At 47.5% G+C, this 15,670-nt stretch overlaps 1 protein-coding gene across 1 annotated transcript in view; it reads right to left on the reverse strand.

Moving 5' to 3' along the window:
• The window catches only part of KIF17 (kinesin family member 17), a 62,361-nt gene that overhangs the window by 17,280 nt on the left and 29,411 nt on the right, over positions 1-15,670 (reverse strand). Inside the window, exons 5-9 of the mRNA XM_036743136.1 lie at positions 15,097-15,549; positions 9,748-9,857; positions 7,627-7,774; positions 4,005-4,681; positions 2,083-2,160 (exon numbers count right to left, since the gene is read on the reverse strand). Coding sequence (XP_036599031.1) covers positions 2,083-2,160; positions 4,005-4,681; positions 7,627-7,774; positions 9,748-9,857; positions 15,097-15,549 — 1,466 coding nt within the window. The remainder of the gene's footprint in view (positions 1-2,082; positions 2,161-4,004; positions 4,682-7,626; positions 7,775-9,747; positions 9,858-15,096; positions 15,550-15,670) is intronic.

The raw sequence follows: 15,670 nt of genomic DNA on the forward strand, positions 1-15,670 counted from the left end.
GCTCTCACTCTTCAGCTCTGTGAGTCCATAGGTCCTATGCTTCAGCCAAACTGGACTCCTTTCTGTCCCCAGGAGTCAGCCTGCACTCTCCCACCTCCACGCCTTTGCTTATGCTATGCCTTCTACCTAGAATTGCCTCCCTCCTCTCTTCACCCGTTGAATTCCTGCCCATCCTCAACCAACACAAAGGCCACCTCCCCCTCCAGGAAAGCTTCTCCCAGATCTTCCCTGTACTGGTGCCAACCTTTACTCTAGGGCTGTATTGTTCTGGGTGAGGCAGTCAGGACAGGTGCACATGGTCCACTCTATCTGGCAGGCCCCAGAGGCTAGAAATGCCATCCATTCCAACAGTCTCCTAGCCACCCACTTTTCCTCAGGTGAGCTCCTTGAAGGCAGGGTCTGTTTGGCTTTTGCTTTGTACCCCACTACCTAAATGCTTGTGGATTGATTGGTTCACTGAGCAGGCTCAACTCAATTGCCTCCAATCTGTTCAGCCCTAAATCTGTGATCCTACGACTGCTCTGGGACAGTAATCAAATCAATTCTACCTTTGCTCACCCTCCAGTCTAGCGCTAAATCTGCGATGCTACGGACCTAGAGTCTAGTGTGGAACGATGGAGAGAGCGCCAGACTTGGGAGTCAGGAAGACACTCAGACACTAGCCGTGTGACCCTGAGTCATGGGTCTCTGTGACTCCATCTCCACATGTGTAAAATGGGGTATTTGGGTCACTAAAGTCCTAGGACTCCACTCCCCGTCCTTGTGACTTCTCAAACCAATATATCCCTTCCTGGCCACTGCTGAATCCCTTTGTGCTGAATTCCCCTGGTAGAACGGAAGCTCCTTGAGGGCAAAGATGGTCTGACTTCTTTCACTCATTCATTCAGGCATAGAACCTCAGAGCTACTTGCTACAGGGATACTGTATACTGTCCTTACTTCTTATTTCTTTTTTTTTTTGGAGGGGGTAGGGGAGGCAGGGCAATTGGGGTTAAGTGACTTGCCCAAGGTCACACAGCTAGTGTGTCAGGGTCTGAGGTCGGATTTGAACTCAGGTCCTCCTGACTCCAGGGCCGGTGCTGTACTCACTGCGCCACCCAGCGGCCCCTGCTGTCCTTATTTCTGACTCACCTTCCTGCCAAACTCTAAGCTCCCTGAGGCCTGAGACAAGCATCTTAACTAAACTTTGTCTCTCCACCCCCCTCCCCGAACCCAGGATAGTATTTCACTCAGATACGTTGAGTGAAAATTAATAAACTGGATTCCTCAAACCCCAGTAAGTCTAAAGTGAATACTCAGACAAATAAAAATAGTTTCTTGCTTTATTGCAACACCTAGGGCCTGGATTCAAATCCTGCCTCTGACACTACCTGAGAGATGCGATGCTTTCTTTCCTCGTCTGTAAAATGATAGGGTTGGGTTCCCTGGCCTCTAAGGACCCTCCTAGCTCTAAATCAATGATTCAAGAAGAGCCGTGTTTCATTTCAAAGGAACTGAATTCGGGAAACCTGAGCATTTCAGCTTGGTGTCCCCATCAGGTGACGCCGGCCTGTCCTCTAAGCACAGGGCAGATGAGGCCTCCTACGATGGGCCTCACCCCCTGGCCCTAGGGAGCAGCACTCTCTCCCTCTGGAAACCACCTGGTATGCAGGCTGTATCCACCCCTCCATATACGTGGTGTAATTCTCCAGCAGAATATATGCTCCCTGAGGGTCGTGACCTGCTCATTCTTGTTCCTGTATCCCCCGTGTTCTAGCACACAGTAGGAGCTTAATGAATGGGATGAATCTAATTCCTGGATAACACAGAACGAGTCCAGTTCCATAACTAGAGGAGGGCAGCTCTGTAGCAGGGCATTCAGGGAATCGGGGAAATGTGGGGGACCCTTCGATGGGAGCACCAGAGAAAGAAATGAATCTCTCACATGGTTAACAAGCAAGGCTCCCACTTCTCTGAATTTGTGCCACAACAACTCTGGGAGGGAAGCGTTGTACGCAGGACTGAAGACCTTTAAAAGCCTTGTCTCGGTGAGCTCTTCGTTCAGTGTGCTACGTGGGGAAAGCAGACATGAGCAGCTACTCACACTTTTGGGCACCGTCTCAAAGCCGGGTTCGACTTCGGGCTTCACGTCACTTGGTGGCAGCAGGTCGGTCATGGAATACTTGAAATGGGGAGGGACGAAAAAGGGAATGGGGTGATCTGAGCAGCAATACTCTCTCCCAACTACTCACCTTCTCGCTTAACATTGGCATCCAACACCTTCTCCCCCTGCATTGAGGAGAGGACAGAGAAGGAGAGAAGGGGAAGGGAAGGAGGGAGAGGAGGAGGAGAAAGGAAGAGGGAAGAAGAGAAGGGATAGAGAGAGATAAAGGGGAGAGGGAAGAGGGGAGGAAGATGGAAGAAGAGACAGGAGGAGGAGGAGCAAGATGAAGGGGAAAGGTGAGAGAAGAGGAGGGAGGAAAGGGATAAGGAAGAAGAGAAGGGAGAAAGAGATGAAGGGGAGAGGAAAGAGAGGAGGAAGAAGGAAGAAGAGATGGGAAAAGGAGGAAAAAGATGAAGGGGAAAGGTGAGAGAAGAGAAGGAAGAGAGGAAAGGAACAGGGAAGAAGAGAAGGGAGGAGGAGAGATGAAGGGGAGAGAAGAGAGGAGGAAGACGGAAGAAGAGATGGAAGAAGGAGGAAAAGAAGGCAAGAGGAGAGGAGAAAGGAAAGGAAGAGGGAAGAAGAGATGGGAGAAGGAAAGATGAAGGGGAGAGGAGAAGAGAGGAGGAAGAGGGAAGAAGAGATGGAAAAAGGAGGAAAAAGAAGGCAAGAGGAGAGGAGAGAGGAAAGGAAGAGGGAAGAAGAGATGGGAGAAGGAGAAGCAAGATCAAGGGGAAATGCAAGAGGAGATAGAGAGGAAAGGAATAGGGAAGAAGAGAAGAGATGGGAGGAGGAGACAGAGGAAGGGGAAAGGCAAGAGGAGAGGAGGAAGAGAGGAAAGGAAGAGGGAAGAAGAGAAGGGAGGGGGAGGAAAAAGATGAAGGGGAAAGGAGACGGAAGGAAAGAGAGGAAGAGAAAGAGGGAGGGAGAAAGAGAGAGGGATAAGGAGAGGATAGATCAGAGGATCATAGACAGAAGTGACCTTATAAGTCAATGCATCCAACCCCCTCATTTTACAGATGAGCCCCAGAGAAGTTACAAGACTCACCTAGGGGTGAATGAAAATGGGAGACAAAGGAAGACAGAGAGAGGGGAAGAAAAGAGAGGAAGAAGACAAAGGAGAGCAGAGAAAAAGGAGAAGGAAGGAGATAAAAGGAGAAGGGAAGGAGATAGTAAAGGAGAAGAGAAAGAAGAAAAAGCAAGACAAGAGAGGAGGGGAAAGGAGGGGAGTGAACACTGGAAGGGGAGAGAGGAAAAGTGGGGGAGAAGAGGAAAAGAAGAGGGAAAGAGAGTTCTTTAGTGAGAGGAAAGAGGAGGAGGAATATTCAAAGATGGTCTAGAAGTGAAGGGCTCCCTTGAATTCCTTCGCATGAGAGAAGGAACCGTGTTCTACATCCTTCCCCTTCCCGTCCCGAGGTCTCTTCCACCCACCCCTCAGACAAAGGCACTTCAAGGTCGGCCTCATGCTTCAAGTGAGCCTCTAACTCCTTCTGTTCCTCCATCTCCCACAGCTCCTTCACCCCAGAAATAACTGAGGGCATTTGCCTCCCCTAGCCAAGTCACTGGCGGGACCTTTCCCAGACGGGACACAGAATGGGCACCTACCTGAGAAGTTACCCAATTTACAAAATCCAGTCTATGTATCCCCAGTTTTCTGAGTGGACTAACTTTGTCCTCCCCTTTCTAGGGTCCCCAAATGTTACCGTGCCCACCCCCAGGCCATCAAAGTGGAGTGAGAGGCATCACGATTACAAATTCTAGCCATTCCCTTCCAACGTACTGTGAACATTCTCCAACACACCCTGTTTGACAGATTCAAGGACAGCGATCTCCCCTTTATCAAGTCACCATAAAAGGAAGGATACCTGCGGTGGCATTTCTGACATATCCAGCTTGTTGGTAGCCCCACAGGAAATCCTGGACAGCTTTACCTCCAGCTCATCAAATATAGCCAGCTGCCCGGCGAGGTGCTCCATTTCTGGAGATGTGGTGTTTAGCATAAGAGGCTGCAGCTCCACAAATGTCTGCTCCAGGGTGGGCTGCATGGCCTCCTCAGAGACATCTTCACCCTTGAAGAAGGCTTCAGACTGGAGGGGAAGCTCATCTTTGGACAATGCATCGGGCTCAAATGGAGCATTGGATGCAATGATCTCAGGCGGCAGCGGGGCCTCCGGCTCAGTGGGAATGTCTGATGGAAATGGCTCCTTAGACATGAACGGGCCTTCGGCTGTGAGGGGGTCTTCAGACAGGAAGGGGGCCTCGGGTAGGAAGGGGACCTCAGGCTGGCAGGGTTCCTTGGGCTTGTCGGATTCCTCCAACGATGGGACCTCCAACGACGGGACCCCCAACGATGAGCTCTCCAACGACAGGACCTCAGGAAGAACCTCCCGCTGGCCTTCGGATTTCAGGAGCTCTTCACTCTTGAGGATGGCTTCAGCCTTGGCCAGCGTCTCGGCCCTCAGGAGTTCCTCAGCTTTGGCCAGGGCCTCAGCTTTGGCCAGGGCCTCAGCTTTGGACTGGGCCTCAGCCTTCAGGGCAGCCTCTGGAAAATGAAGACTTTTTTGTTACTACTTTCTAATGGGTAGAGGGAGTGTTGCGCTCAGGTGATTTCCCCAAACCCAGAATCATTCCACTTATAGGACATTTGCTCCAAATTATCCCAAAGCACACTCTCTCTAGATGGCTAGTTTATATTCGGGGCCCTGAGTGGTCAGGCTTCAGCCAGAAGAGTTCCCTCATTAATCCCCCCAACACACATGCATATTCCAGCCTCTGTACCTTTGTTCACATCATCTCCCCCACTAGAATGTCCTACCATTCCCTCTTACCCCTCTTCTCTTATCCAAACCCTACCCATCCTTCTGGGGTCCATTGGATGCCCAATTTCAGAAAGCCTTTCCTGACCATCCCATTGCACCAGGATCACTCCATGCATGTCATGATATCTGTGACATTATTGTAGGCACCTAAGTGCCCGCGTTCAAATCCAGCCTCACACACTTACTAGCTCTGTGACGGCAGCTAGATGGTGCGGTGGATAGAGCGCCGGGCCTGGAGTCGGGAAGACCCGTGTTCAAATCTGACACCAGACACTCACTAGCTGTGTGACCCTGGGCAAGTCACTTAACCCTGTTTGTCCCAGTTCCTCGTCTATCAAATGAGTTGTAAGAAGAAATGGCAAACCACTCCAGTATCCTTGCCAAGAAAACCCCAAATGGGGTCACCAAGAATCAGACACAATTGAGTAACAACAAATGAGTTCTGCGACCCTGAGCAAGTCACCTCACCAGTTTGCCTCAGTTCTTTCATCTATAAAATGAGGATCATAACAGCCCCTACTTGCCAGGGTTGTTGCAAGATTATAAATGTACAGTAGTTGGCATGGCACTTGGCACATAGTAGGTACTGTATAAATGTTCGCCATTATCTAATTGGCATTGACCTGCTCCTGCGTGGAGCTTACCCTCCAGGGAGGCTATAAGCTTTTTTCCCTAGGTCTGCGATCTCATCAATGTGGGAATTCCCCATGTTGAAAATCCTCCCTCCCCACCAGATTCAGGTCAGCAATTCACCTGCAAATTATAGTCTTAGACAGTGGCCTGGGGGCACTGAGAAGTTATATACCTTGCCCAGAGTCCAGTGGCCACCGTGTGTCAGAGGTAGGCTGGCCCCAAGTGTTCTTGACTCTGAATCTAGGCCTCTAGGGACACATAACAGGGACTCAAGAACTTGGACATGCCAAGAGTAATGATCACAAGGAAAACGCACACCTCCTAACATGCTTTACGGTTTGTAAAGTGCTTGTCTTCTGAGAGGGCGAGTATTAATTTTACAGATGAGGAGACAGGCTAAGAGATCAAATAACTTGCCCAAAGTCACCCTGGTAATAAGCCAGGACTCAACCCCAGACTTTCTGTCTCACAGGATCACAGAAGGGCAGGGCAGTGTAATAGATAGGGTACCAGACTTGGAATTAAGAAGATCTGGGTTCAAATCCTAGTCAGACACTGACTAGCTATATAACCCTGGGTGAGTCACTTCCACATCCATAAAATGAGGAGGGGGGCAGGGGGCTAAACTGGATGGTCTTTTAAGTCTCTTCTAGTCCTAAATCTGTGCTTCTATGATCCTATGATGTCCTGAAACAGAGAGGGCATCCTGACCAAAGTCACCTCTACAACAAAAAATGGTTACCCAGCCTTTGCTTGGAGACATCCAGGGAGGTAAACCTTCCCATGCCATTAGGTATTTTGTCTCTTGTAATCTACCATGTTGGATAAAAAGGACATTTGGAAACACTGGGCTTCACAACTGCCCCCAAGGGGTCTAAATTGTGTACGTTCCAGGTGTCTGATCAAAATCCTGGGCCTCCTCTTTGGTCATTCTCCCATTCTGCCTCAGAGCATCGTTCCTAGTGCTTAGTAACAAGGTCATGGGCACAGTAGGTGCCCAATAAATATTTGCTGAATTGAATTATCTATGCGAAGTCTCATTCCCCTTCCCCACGAAATTAATGGCAGGAGCTATTAACTTTTTTTTTTAATTCCCAGTGCATAGCATTTGACCTTCTACAGAGTAAGTGTTACTGTACATTGTTAAGAGATCGTGGATTACAGGCATGGAGTGAGGCATAGATTTTCCTTTCTTCTTTAAAAATTTTTTAGTTCTCTTCTTCCCTCCACCCCCTACATACCCATTGGAAAGGCAAGAAATATGACACCCATTAGACATATGAAGTCATGCAAAATATATTTCCTCATTATATATATATACATACATATACATATATATATATTTGCATTTGAACATTGTTCATTTGTTTTGCTTGACTGAAACTATTCGTTACCAAGAAGAATTCTATTAGGGGCCAAGAATTCATTGAGATAGTGATAGAAGACAAGTAAAAAGTATCCATAAAATACTGAAAAAGACAAAAGCGGAGATGGGCAGAATTTTAAAACAATGGCATGTCTCCTCCTTTATGAATGAACAGAATCCTCCTGAGCCACATGAGGAGGACAAGCCCTCTGGGGTGTTTCCCCAGCCCTAGAGATGAGCTACATCTAATCATCCTGGTCTGCTCTTCCATGGGATTGATGGCACACCTGAGCCAGCGGGTGCCATATGTAGCCAGGAAGCAGAGGAAAGACCACTGGCTTCCATTAGAATCAACCCCAGGACTTGGCCTCATGAAAACTAGGCTTAAACCACTGAACCAAATGGCTCACAAAACAGACACCGGTAACTAGCGTGGTGAAGTTGCAAGGGCCCTGGATCTGGGAGCAGAGAAGCTGGGTTCAAACCCCGCCTCTGATGCTTACTTGGGCTTCTGTTTCTTCCTCTGTACAATGAGGGGATGGAGCCAGATGACCTCTCAAGTCCCTTCCAGGTCGATAATGCTATGAGATGCTAACGAGCCCCAGTCTTAGCACCTATGGCTCTTTTTATCACCCCCCACCACACCACTCGCTCCGGGGCAGTACCCACCAGCCTCCTTCCTGAGGTTCTCTTCCAAGGTGGAAAGCTTCACATCATAAGAATTGCGCATGGCGGTGATGTCCTCTTCCAGCTTGGCTCTGGACTCTTGCTCCGCTTCGTAATCAGCCTTTAGCCGGGCCAGTCGTTCCTCATACTCCTGAAAGACAGGGCAGCTTGTCCATGATCAGAGGATCATGGCATCATATAGATCATTAAGACCGATCCATTCAATTATCAGGCAACTGGTGGTGCAGTGGATATGGCCCTGGGCAAATATTGTCAGAAAAACCTGGGTTCAAATCTGGCCTCAGTCATCTTACCTCTGGCTGCCTCAGTTTCCTTATCTATAAGATGGGGGTGATAATGATAACACTTCCCTCCTAGGGTTGTTGTTAGGATCAAATGAGATAATATTTGTAAAGCATTTAGGACAGTGTTTGGCACCATAGTAAGTACTAAATAAATGCTTATCCCCTCCCCTGTCCTCCCCTCCCCTTCCTTTATAAATGGGCCTTGTCCGAGGTAATATAACATGTTCCTGGCAGGGTGAGAATTCAAGCTCAAATCTAGGGCTCTTTCTACTATCCCAGGCTTCCCCAGGGCTCAACCAGGAGCAAACAGGCCTGGTGGGATACCTGCTATCATCTAAGGAAGGGCCTCTTTTCTGTCTAGCTTCATTGGGACCTGGTAACAGTAAGAGGGACCTGGCAGACTGAGTTTATAAGATGTTTCTTGGTTTGTTTCTTTTTTAATTTGTACGTATACTTTTTGTTTTAATATCACCTTAATTTCTAAACAGATCTTTTCCCTACCTAATAGATCATCCCTTGTAACAAAGAATAAAAAAAGAGATGGGAGAAAAACACTACCAAGTCAATGGTATCTTCCATAGAGAACAGAGGGAGGCAGGCACATTTTCTCCTTTCTCCTTTGAAGCCAAGCTTTGTAGTCATGATCGCAGCACCAGTGAGTTATTTGCACCTAAATAATTTATCTCTTGGTGGCCAACGACCTGGCAATGACCATCTCCTCACAGTCTGCCACTGGGCCCAGGCTAGAGGCCTTTTCTCATGCTGACATAGGTTTTGAGACCTCAAGGTGCCATCCACACCAGGATGAGGGATTGAAGGACTTTGTATAAAGGGGGATAGTTATTAGTATAATTTGCACAAGGGGAAACTGAGATTCACAGAGATAAAGTTAATTACTCAAAGCTAGCAGGCCTGTTAGAGCTGGGGCTAGAATCCAGGTCCCCTGGCTTACGGCTTCTTGCCTCACTACGGAAGACTCCAGAGCCACAGTCCTTCAGATAGCCTAGGTGCAGTCAACCTAAAGGGAAACCGAGGGCTCAGAGGCACCTCTGTCACTATCTATGTGGCACAGGGCAAGCTGTTTAATTTCTCTGAGCCTCAGTTTCCTCATTTGTAGAAGGAAAGATTGGAATAGATTAACTCTGAAGTCATAGGATCATAGGACCTTGTGATCTTAGGACTTTGGAGTCCCCCATTATGTCTGGCACAGGATTAATAATAATAATTAATAATAATTGCTTTAATAAGCATTTTAAGGTTTACAAGGAATCACTTGATTCTCACAACCTAAGGAAGAGATGCTATTATTAGCTGCATTTTACAGAGGCAAACAGACACGAAGTGACTTCCCCAGGGTCACGCATCTATGTCCATGGTCGGGGCTCATTCCAAGTGCGTACGCTTGTTTTCTCTTGTCTTTACAGAGGTAGGTTCCCAGAGATTGCCAGGGAAGTGCCTAGGCCCCCTGATCTTGTGGGAACAAACCCCGACTGCATTCCCCAGGCAACAGAACTCTTGGGTGCCGTATGGAGCCCCGGAATAGAGGAAAGATCACTGGACCGCGTGAAAACCAAAGCCAAGACCCGGCCTCATGAAAGACCACGGACTCCAACCACAGGGCTTGCAACACAAAGCTAGCCAACATGGCAAGGTGGGAAAAGTGCTGGATTTGAAATCGGCGGATCTGAGTTCAAATCCCTCTTCCAAGTCTTACGTTCTATATGACCCCTACAGAGGGGTCATACACCTTGCCTCGCTAGGCCCCAGCTGGGGAAACAGCTGCCTCCTTTCCTAAGCACAAGCCTTCTCTGGTTCTTACCTCCCGAATCAGTTGTTTCTCTGCTTCAGTGTCTGGCTGAGGAGGTGGTGGGGGTGGTGGCTTCTCCTCGGTTTGCTCGGTTTTAACAAACAGCTGGTTCGACAACAAGGCTGGCAGCAAGCAGATCATAGGGGTCAGTGTGTAATCCAAAGCACACAAGGGATTTAGAAACCACGCTTAGAAATTAATTTGTATAATCTCATTGGTAACAAACTACTATGTAAGTATTAGTTTTACATACATCACAAAATTATATTAAATATGTTTATTTGGAGTTTAGACCAGACTTGGGGAGCCATTGGCGTATGGTAGTGGTGTCAAATTCAAATAGAAACATATCCCTGCAGGCAGTCATACTGGACTATCTACGCCAGAGGTGGGGAACCTGCAGCCTCGAGGTCACATGTGGCCCTCTAGGTCCTCAAGTGCAGCCCTTTGCCAGAATCCAAATTCAATGGGCTGCACCTGAGGACCTAGAGGGCCACATATGGCCTTGAGGTCACAGGTTCCCCACCCCTGTTCTAGGTTGTATCCAATTTTTATTTATTTTGTTCATCATTTCTCCAAATGCATTTTAATCTGGTTGGGCCTGGTGGTTTGTCTGAGTTTGACACCTCTGGTATAGGGCACTCTTGAAGAGCAGATCAACAGCTGCTCTATAAAGTGATTTTCCTTAAGCACAAATCAGACCCTGTAACTCCCTGGCTCAACCAACTCCAGCGGTTTCCTATTGCCTCTAAGATCAAATAGAAACTCTTCTGTTTAGTTTTCAAAGCCCTTAATGACCTAGTCCCAACCCATCTTTCCAGTCTCAGTGGATATCACTCCCTCTCCCACATCTCATGGTCCAAACTGGCCTTTTTTCTGTTCCTCGAACAAGACCCTCCATCATCCTCTATCTCGAACCCGGGTCTCCTGGCCAGCGCTTCCCTCACCACTACGTCTGGAATGTCCTCTCTTCTCACCCCTGCCTTTTTTATAAAGTCCCTCTCTTCTTTTAATGTTAGAAGGGCCAGAATTTAAGAATATCTCAAAGGAACAAACTGCATCATCTGACGCCATAGTACATTTTTATTTTTTATCAATAGGGCAAGGAAAATAGAGTAGGATGAAAAATTTTATTTCAAAGTAAAATTATAAAATCTGCTTGTAATTGTTTGTTTTTGAAGTGCATTTGCACAAATAGAAGAAATCAAAATAAATTATTTTTAAAAAATTAGTGTGATTGAGTCACCCGATCCTAGAGAAGCTCCAACGCCATCTTTTACACGAATCCTTTCCTAAATCCCCCAACTGCTGGCATTGCCCTCCCTCCCAGATTACCCTGAATTTTATTACTTTGTCTATATGTGTACTTCTTCACTTCATATTGATGCCATCTATATCTTATAGGCAATTTTCTTTCCTACAAGCTCATTGCAAGTAGGGATCTTCAGTCTTTGTACTTATATCCTCAGGGTCTGGTACATAGTAGGCACTTAATACATGTTGATTGGTTGATATAAGAACTACTTCTAGATTATTGGTTCTCAAACTTTTACACTTTACACTCTTAAAACTGATCGATCATCTATTCCCCAAGAGGTTTTGTTTATGCGGGTTATATCAAGTGGCATGATGGAGTCAGCTCATATCAGCTCAAGAAAGCTGATTGTTAAATTTTCCTTGCAAGCATTTACACCTTGGAAAATAGGCAAGTAATACAAATCAGGACTTGATTCATTGTTTTATTGGTTGTCTAGGCTTAAGAAAGTGATGGAGAAAATTATGATTTTGCAGATTAAACTTAAAAGTATATCATAAACATTTCCCCCCTCCCCCAGAGCTGGTTGTTAAACATTTACCAGTACATCCTTGATGTTCTCTATCAATATTTACCATATTAGAAATTAAAACATCTTAGTATTATAATGAAAATTGTTTTGACCTCACGAACCCCTGAAAGGGCCTCAGGGAGCCCCAGGAGTCCCTGGACCACACTTTGAGAACTGTTACTCTAAAAGGCATTTTCTAGTCCCCCCAGCTGTTAAGTGCCTTCCTTTCCAAGGTTACCTTGTACCCACTTTATGTGTCCTGTATATATCTATGTATGTCTTTTGTATAGACCTATATATGTATAGTATAGCGTGTGCTGTAGAATATGTGGTATGTAGGGTATACAGTACAGAGTCACACAGCTAGTAAATATTGGAGGGAATATTTGAACTCAGGGTTTCCATGCACCGTGGCGCCCCCTAGCTGCCTATCAAAGTGTGTGGGGAGGTCCTCTTTGGCTGCTTTATGAAAGAGCTGGACCCAGATCACCTCCATCGAGGTGGGAGTAGGTTGGGTAGCACCGCCTCTGGGGATGAGGCCAGGGAGCCCTTGAAGTCATCATTAAAATATAATAACACCCAGCCTTTATAAGGGGTTTGTGCTTCACAAAGTGTTTTCCCATCAGCTATCTGATTTGGTCCTTGGCAGGGCAGGGGTTATGACTCCCATCTTACAGATGGAGAAATTGAGGCCCACGGACAGCACTTGCCTAAAGTCACACAAGGAATTAGTGGCCAGACCAGAAGCTGGACCGAGGTCTCCTGAATCCCAGGACAGCGCTCTCTCCTTGACAGCATGGGAGAGGCAGCCCTCTCACCGGGAAGAAGGCTGCATGGGAGCACAGGCAGATTTCCCCTTGAGTCAGAGCTCTAGTGAGGCTGGTCCTCTCAGCTTTTGCCAGGCTCCCGTCGGCCCCTTGTCAAGTCAGAACTGAGAGGCGGCAGACCTGCAAGTGACCCTGGGGGTCACCAGACTTGGAGGCAGGAGGAGCTGGGTGCAGACCTTGCTGCATGATCCTGGGCCTCAGTGTCCCCATGTAAAGTGAGAAGGGTGGCGCTGACAGTCTCTAAGTTTCTTTCCTGCTCTAAATCTGTGAACCTGTGAGTATGATGAGAGAGGAGCGCCTCTAGATGAATGGATGAGTTTGGGGGCTCTCTGGTTCGGTGCCCCTGCATCGTGGCAGACCCCACAAGCTGGAAGACCATGGCCCTGGAGTTAGGGTTGGGAGCCCTGGCCATTTGCACCCCATATTCCCATGGTCCCCAGTGACAGCAGAACATTTTGGTGGGAGATATGATAAGCAAGACAGTCTAATAAGCATGTTGCGGGGAGGTGGGTGAGTCATAGCAGCTGATGAGAAGCTCAGCACTGCTGCCATGGGCACTGGCGGAGGAGGTTGTTGGTGCATGGGTGGTGGGAGCAAGGAGGAAGAGACCAAAGAGGAGACTTTCCCCCTGACTGGCAGAGATGAGCAATATGGCCCTCCCACCTCCTACACCCACCGTCGCCCTGGGGTTTGCCGGGCAGCTTCAAAGGGCCCAGTAACTCCCTGGCCTACATATACCACAATCCAGTGGAAAATGCCTCTGTGACACAGATGGAAAGACCGAAGTATTCAGAGGGAAAGGGATGTGTCCCCAGGCTATGAGGCTCAAATGAGACAGATAGATAGACAGACAGATGGAAAGACAAATAGATAGACAGACAGACAGATAGGCAAATAGAGAGATAGACAGATAGATAGATAGATATAGATAGACAAATAGACAGATAGACAGACAGATAGCTAGACAGACAGATAGCTAGACAGACAGACAAATAGATATAGATAGACAGACAAACAGATAAATAGATATAGACAGGCAGATAGATAGATAGACAAATAAAGACAGACAGACAGATAGACAGGTTAATAGATACAGACAGACAGACAAACAGAAAGACAGACAGATAGACACATGTATATACATACGTGTGTGTTATGTATGTGTGTAGATTATGTATGTATATATGTATGATGATATACATATGTATGTGTTTATACAGATATATAAAAATATAGATATAGAAAAATGCCAGCTGTTACAATTACAATGAATTTTTTTCAGCCCCAGCAACTCTTCAAGATTTCCTGCTATACCATGAAGGAGCCAAGAACTGTGTTGGGGAAGGTGTGCCTCTACCAAGGAAATCACCCATCCTTGAGGAATTTTAGCATATTTTACATTAGACTTAAACCTCTGGGCAACCTAGGCAACCTCAGACACCTGAGGAGGTGGCAGTGAGTAGAACACTGATCAGGAAGCCCTGGGTTTGAATCCAGCCTCAGCTATCTACTGGGTGGTCCCAGGCAAGTCATGTGATTTCTCAGGGCTCCAGGCAATTCTGAGATAAGTTCCAGAGCAGCAGGTTCATTAGTCAAGAGAAATTTCTCACTGGGAGTTTCCTATGCTTATAATAAACTAAGAGGTCAGCCTGAAAAAAGAATGCAAGGGATCATTCTTATGAGGTCCAATGAAGCGAACTCCATCTCATAAGAACAGGATTTGAGAAGCCCCACAGTGGGCAAACATCTTGGCGCTTCACATCTCCGACAAAGACACTGAGGGATGATTTGGGGGCAGCCATTCTCCCTGAAGGACTCCAAAGTTCAGGCATAGTCCTGCTGACGCCAAGGCTCATGTCAGGGGCCCCCTCCCACAGAAAGCCTTTCATGATTCCCCCAAGTGTGTCTTCCTTCTCAAATCCTCTCAGACCTACTTATCTGTGTAAATGTAGCACGTCTCTGGTAAAATAAAAACTCCTTGTGAGGTCTGCTTATCATTCCAGCTTTGACACATCCCAAGCACCCAGACCAGTATCTAGCACACAGTAGGCACTTAATAGATGTTTGTTTGATTGAACTGAGTTCCTATTTTGACCTGGTAGAGATTCAACTCGACAAATCCAACAAATGCAGTAGTGCCTACTATGGGCATGGTGATACCAAGATTAAAAACAAATCACCCAGGATTGCTGCAATAGCTCCCTAATTATTCTCCCTACCGCTTGAAAACATCCTCCACACTGGCCAGAGGGACATTCCCAAAGCACAGACCTCTCCATGTCACTTCCCCGCTCAATAAGTTCCAACAGCTCCCTGCGACCTCTAGAATAAAACCCTTTGACCTTTAAGGCTCATCACAACCTGGCTCCACCCCAGCTTTCCAGGCTTATTCCGCATCACTCCCCTACTCCAGGAAGGAGTGATATGGTCAGATGTCCTAAAAGACTCTCCTCAAGAACCTCCTGCAGCTCCCCATCCCCTATAATGGATAATGGATAATGTATAAAGTCCTCTCCCTTTCTAGTCAAAGTCATCTTTTACATGGGTGGGAGGATGGATTAGACTGTGGCAGAGACTGGGACAAGAGAGATCAATCAGGAAGCTACCCCAATGACAAGGGCCTGACATGTGCCACCCAAACCCATATCTAGAGGTTGGATGCTCACCCCCGATCAGGCAAATCAGCTGCAGAGCCACAGCCGGCCTACCTGTCAAGTTGTTGGAGTTCACCGTCTGGGCCAAGATGGCCTTCAGTTTCTTGATTTCCTCCTGGTACTCCCTCAGGAGGGCATCCTTGGGGTCCTCGTTGATGCGAGGCTTGTTCTTGATGTTCTTGGCTCGGTTGGCATACCTCAGGGTGCTGAGCGTCTCGTCATAGTTATTGTCAGCAGGGGACAGGCACGCCACCATGAGGGTCTTGGTGTTGCCCCCCAGGGAGTCCTGCAGCAACCGGGTCAGCTTCGAGTCCCGGTAGGGGATGTGTTTGCAGCGGCCGTCCACCAGGGCTGAGATGACATTGCCCAAGGCCGATAGCGAGAGGTTAATTTTTGTGGCCTCCTTGAGTCGCTCCCCGGTGGCCCCTGTTTTCGACTGCCTCTCGCTGCCCGCCAGGTCGACCAGGTTCAACTTCCCTGCCCGAAGGTGGTCTTTGCCTCTCTCGTCTGCAGGGAGAATAAAAAAAGTGGCACCAGGGAGAGATAAAGGGAGAGAGAGGTTTGTTTGGTAATCTCCATCCCTGGTCAGTCAAGAAGGGACCTTGGGGAAACTTTATCTAACAGGCAG

The sequence above is a fragment of the Trichosurus vulpecula genome, chromosome 2 (genome assembly GCF_011100635.1).
Source record: "Trichosurus vulpecula isolate mTriVul1 chromosome 2, mTriVul1.pri, whole genome shotgun sequence".
Lineage (NCBI taxonomy): Eukaryota > Metazoa > Chordata > Mammalia > Diprotodontia > Phalangeridae > Trichosurus > Trichosurus vulpecula.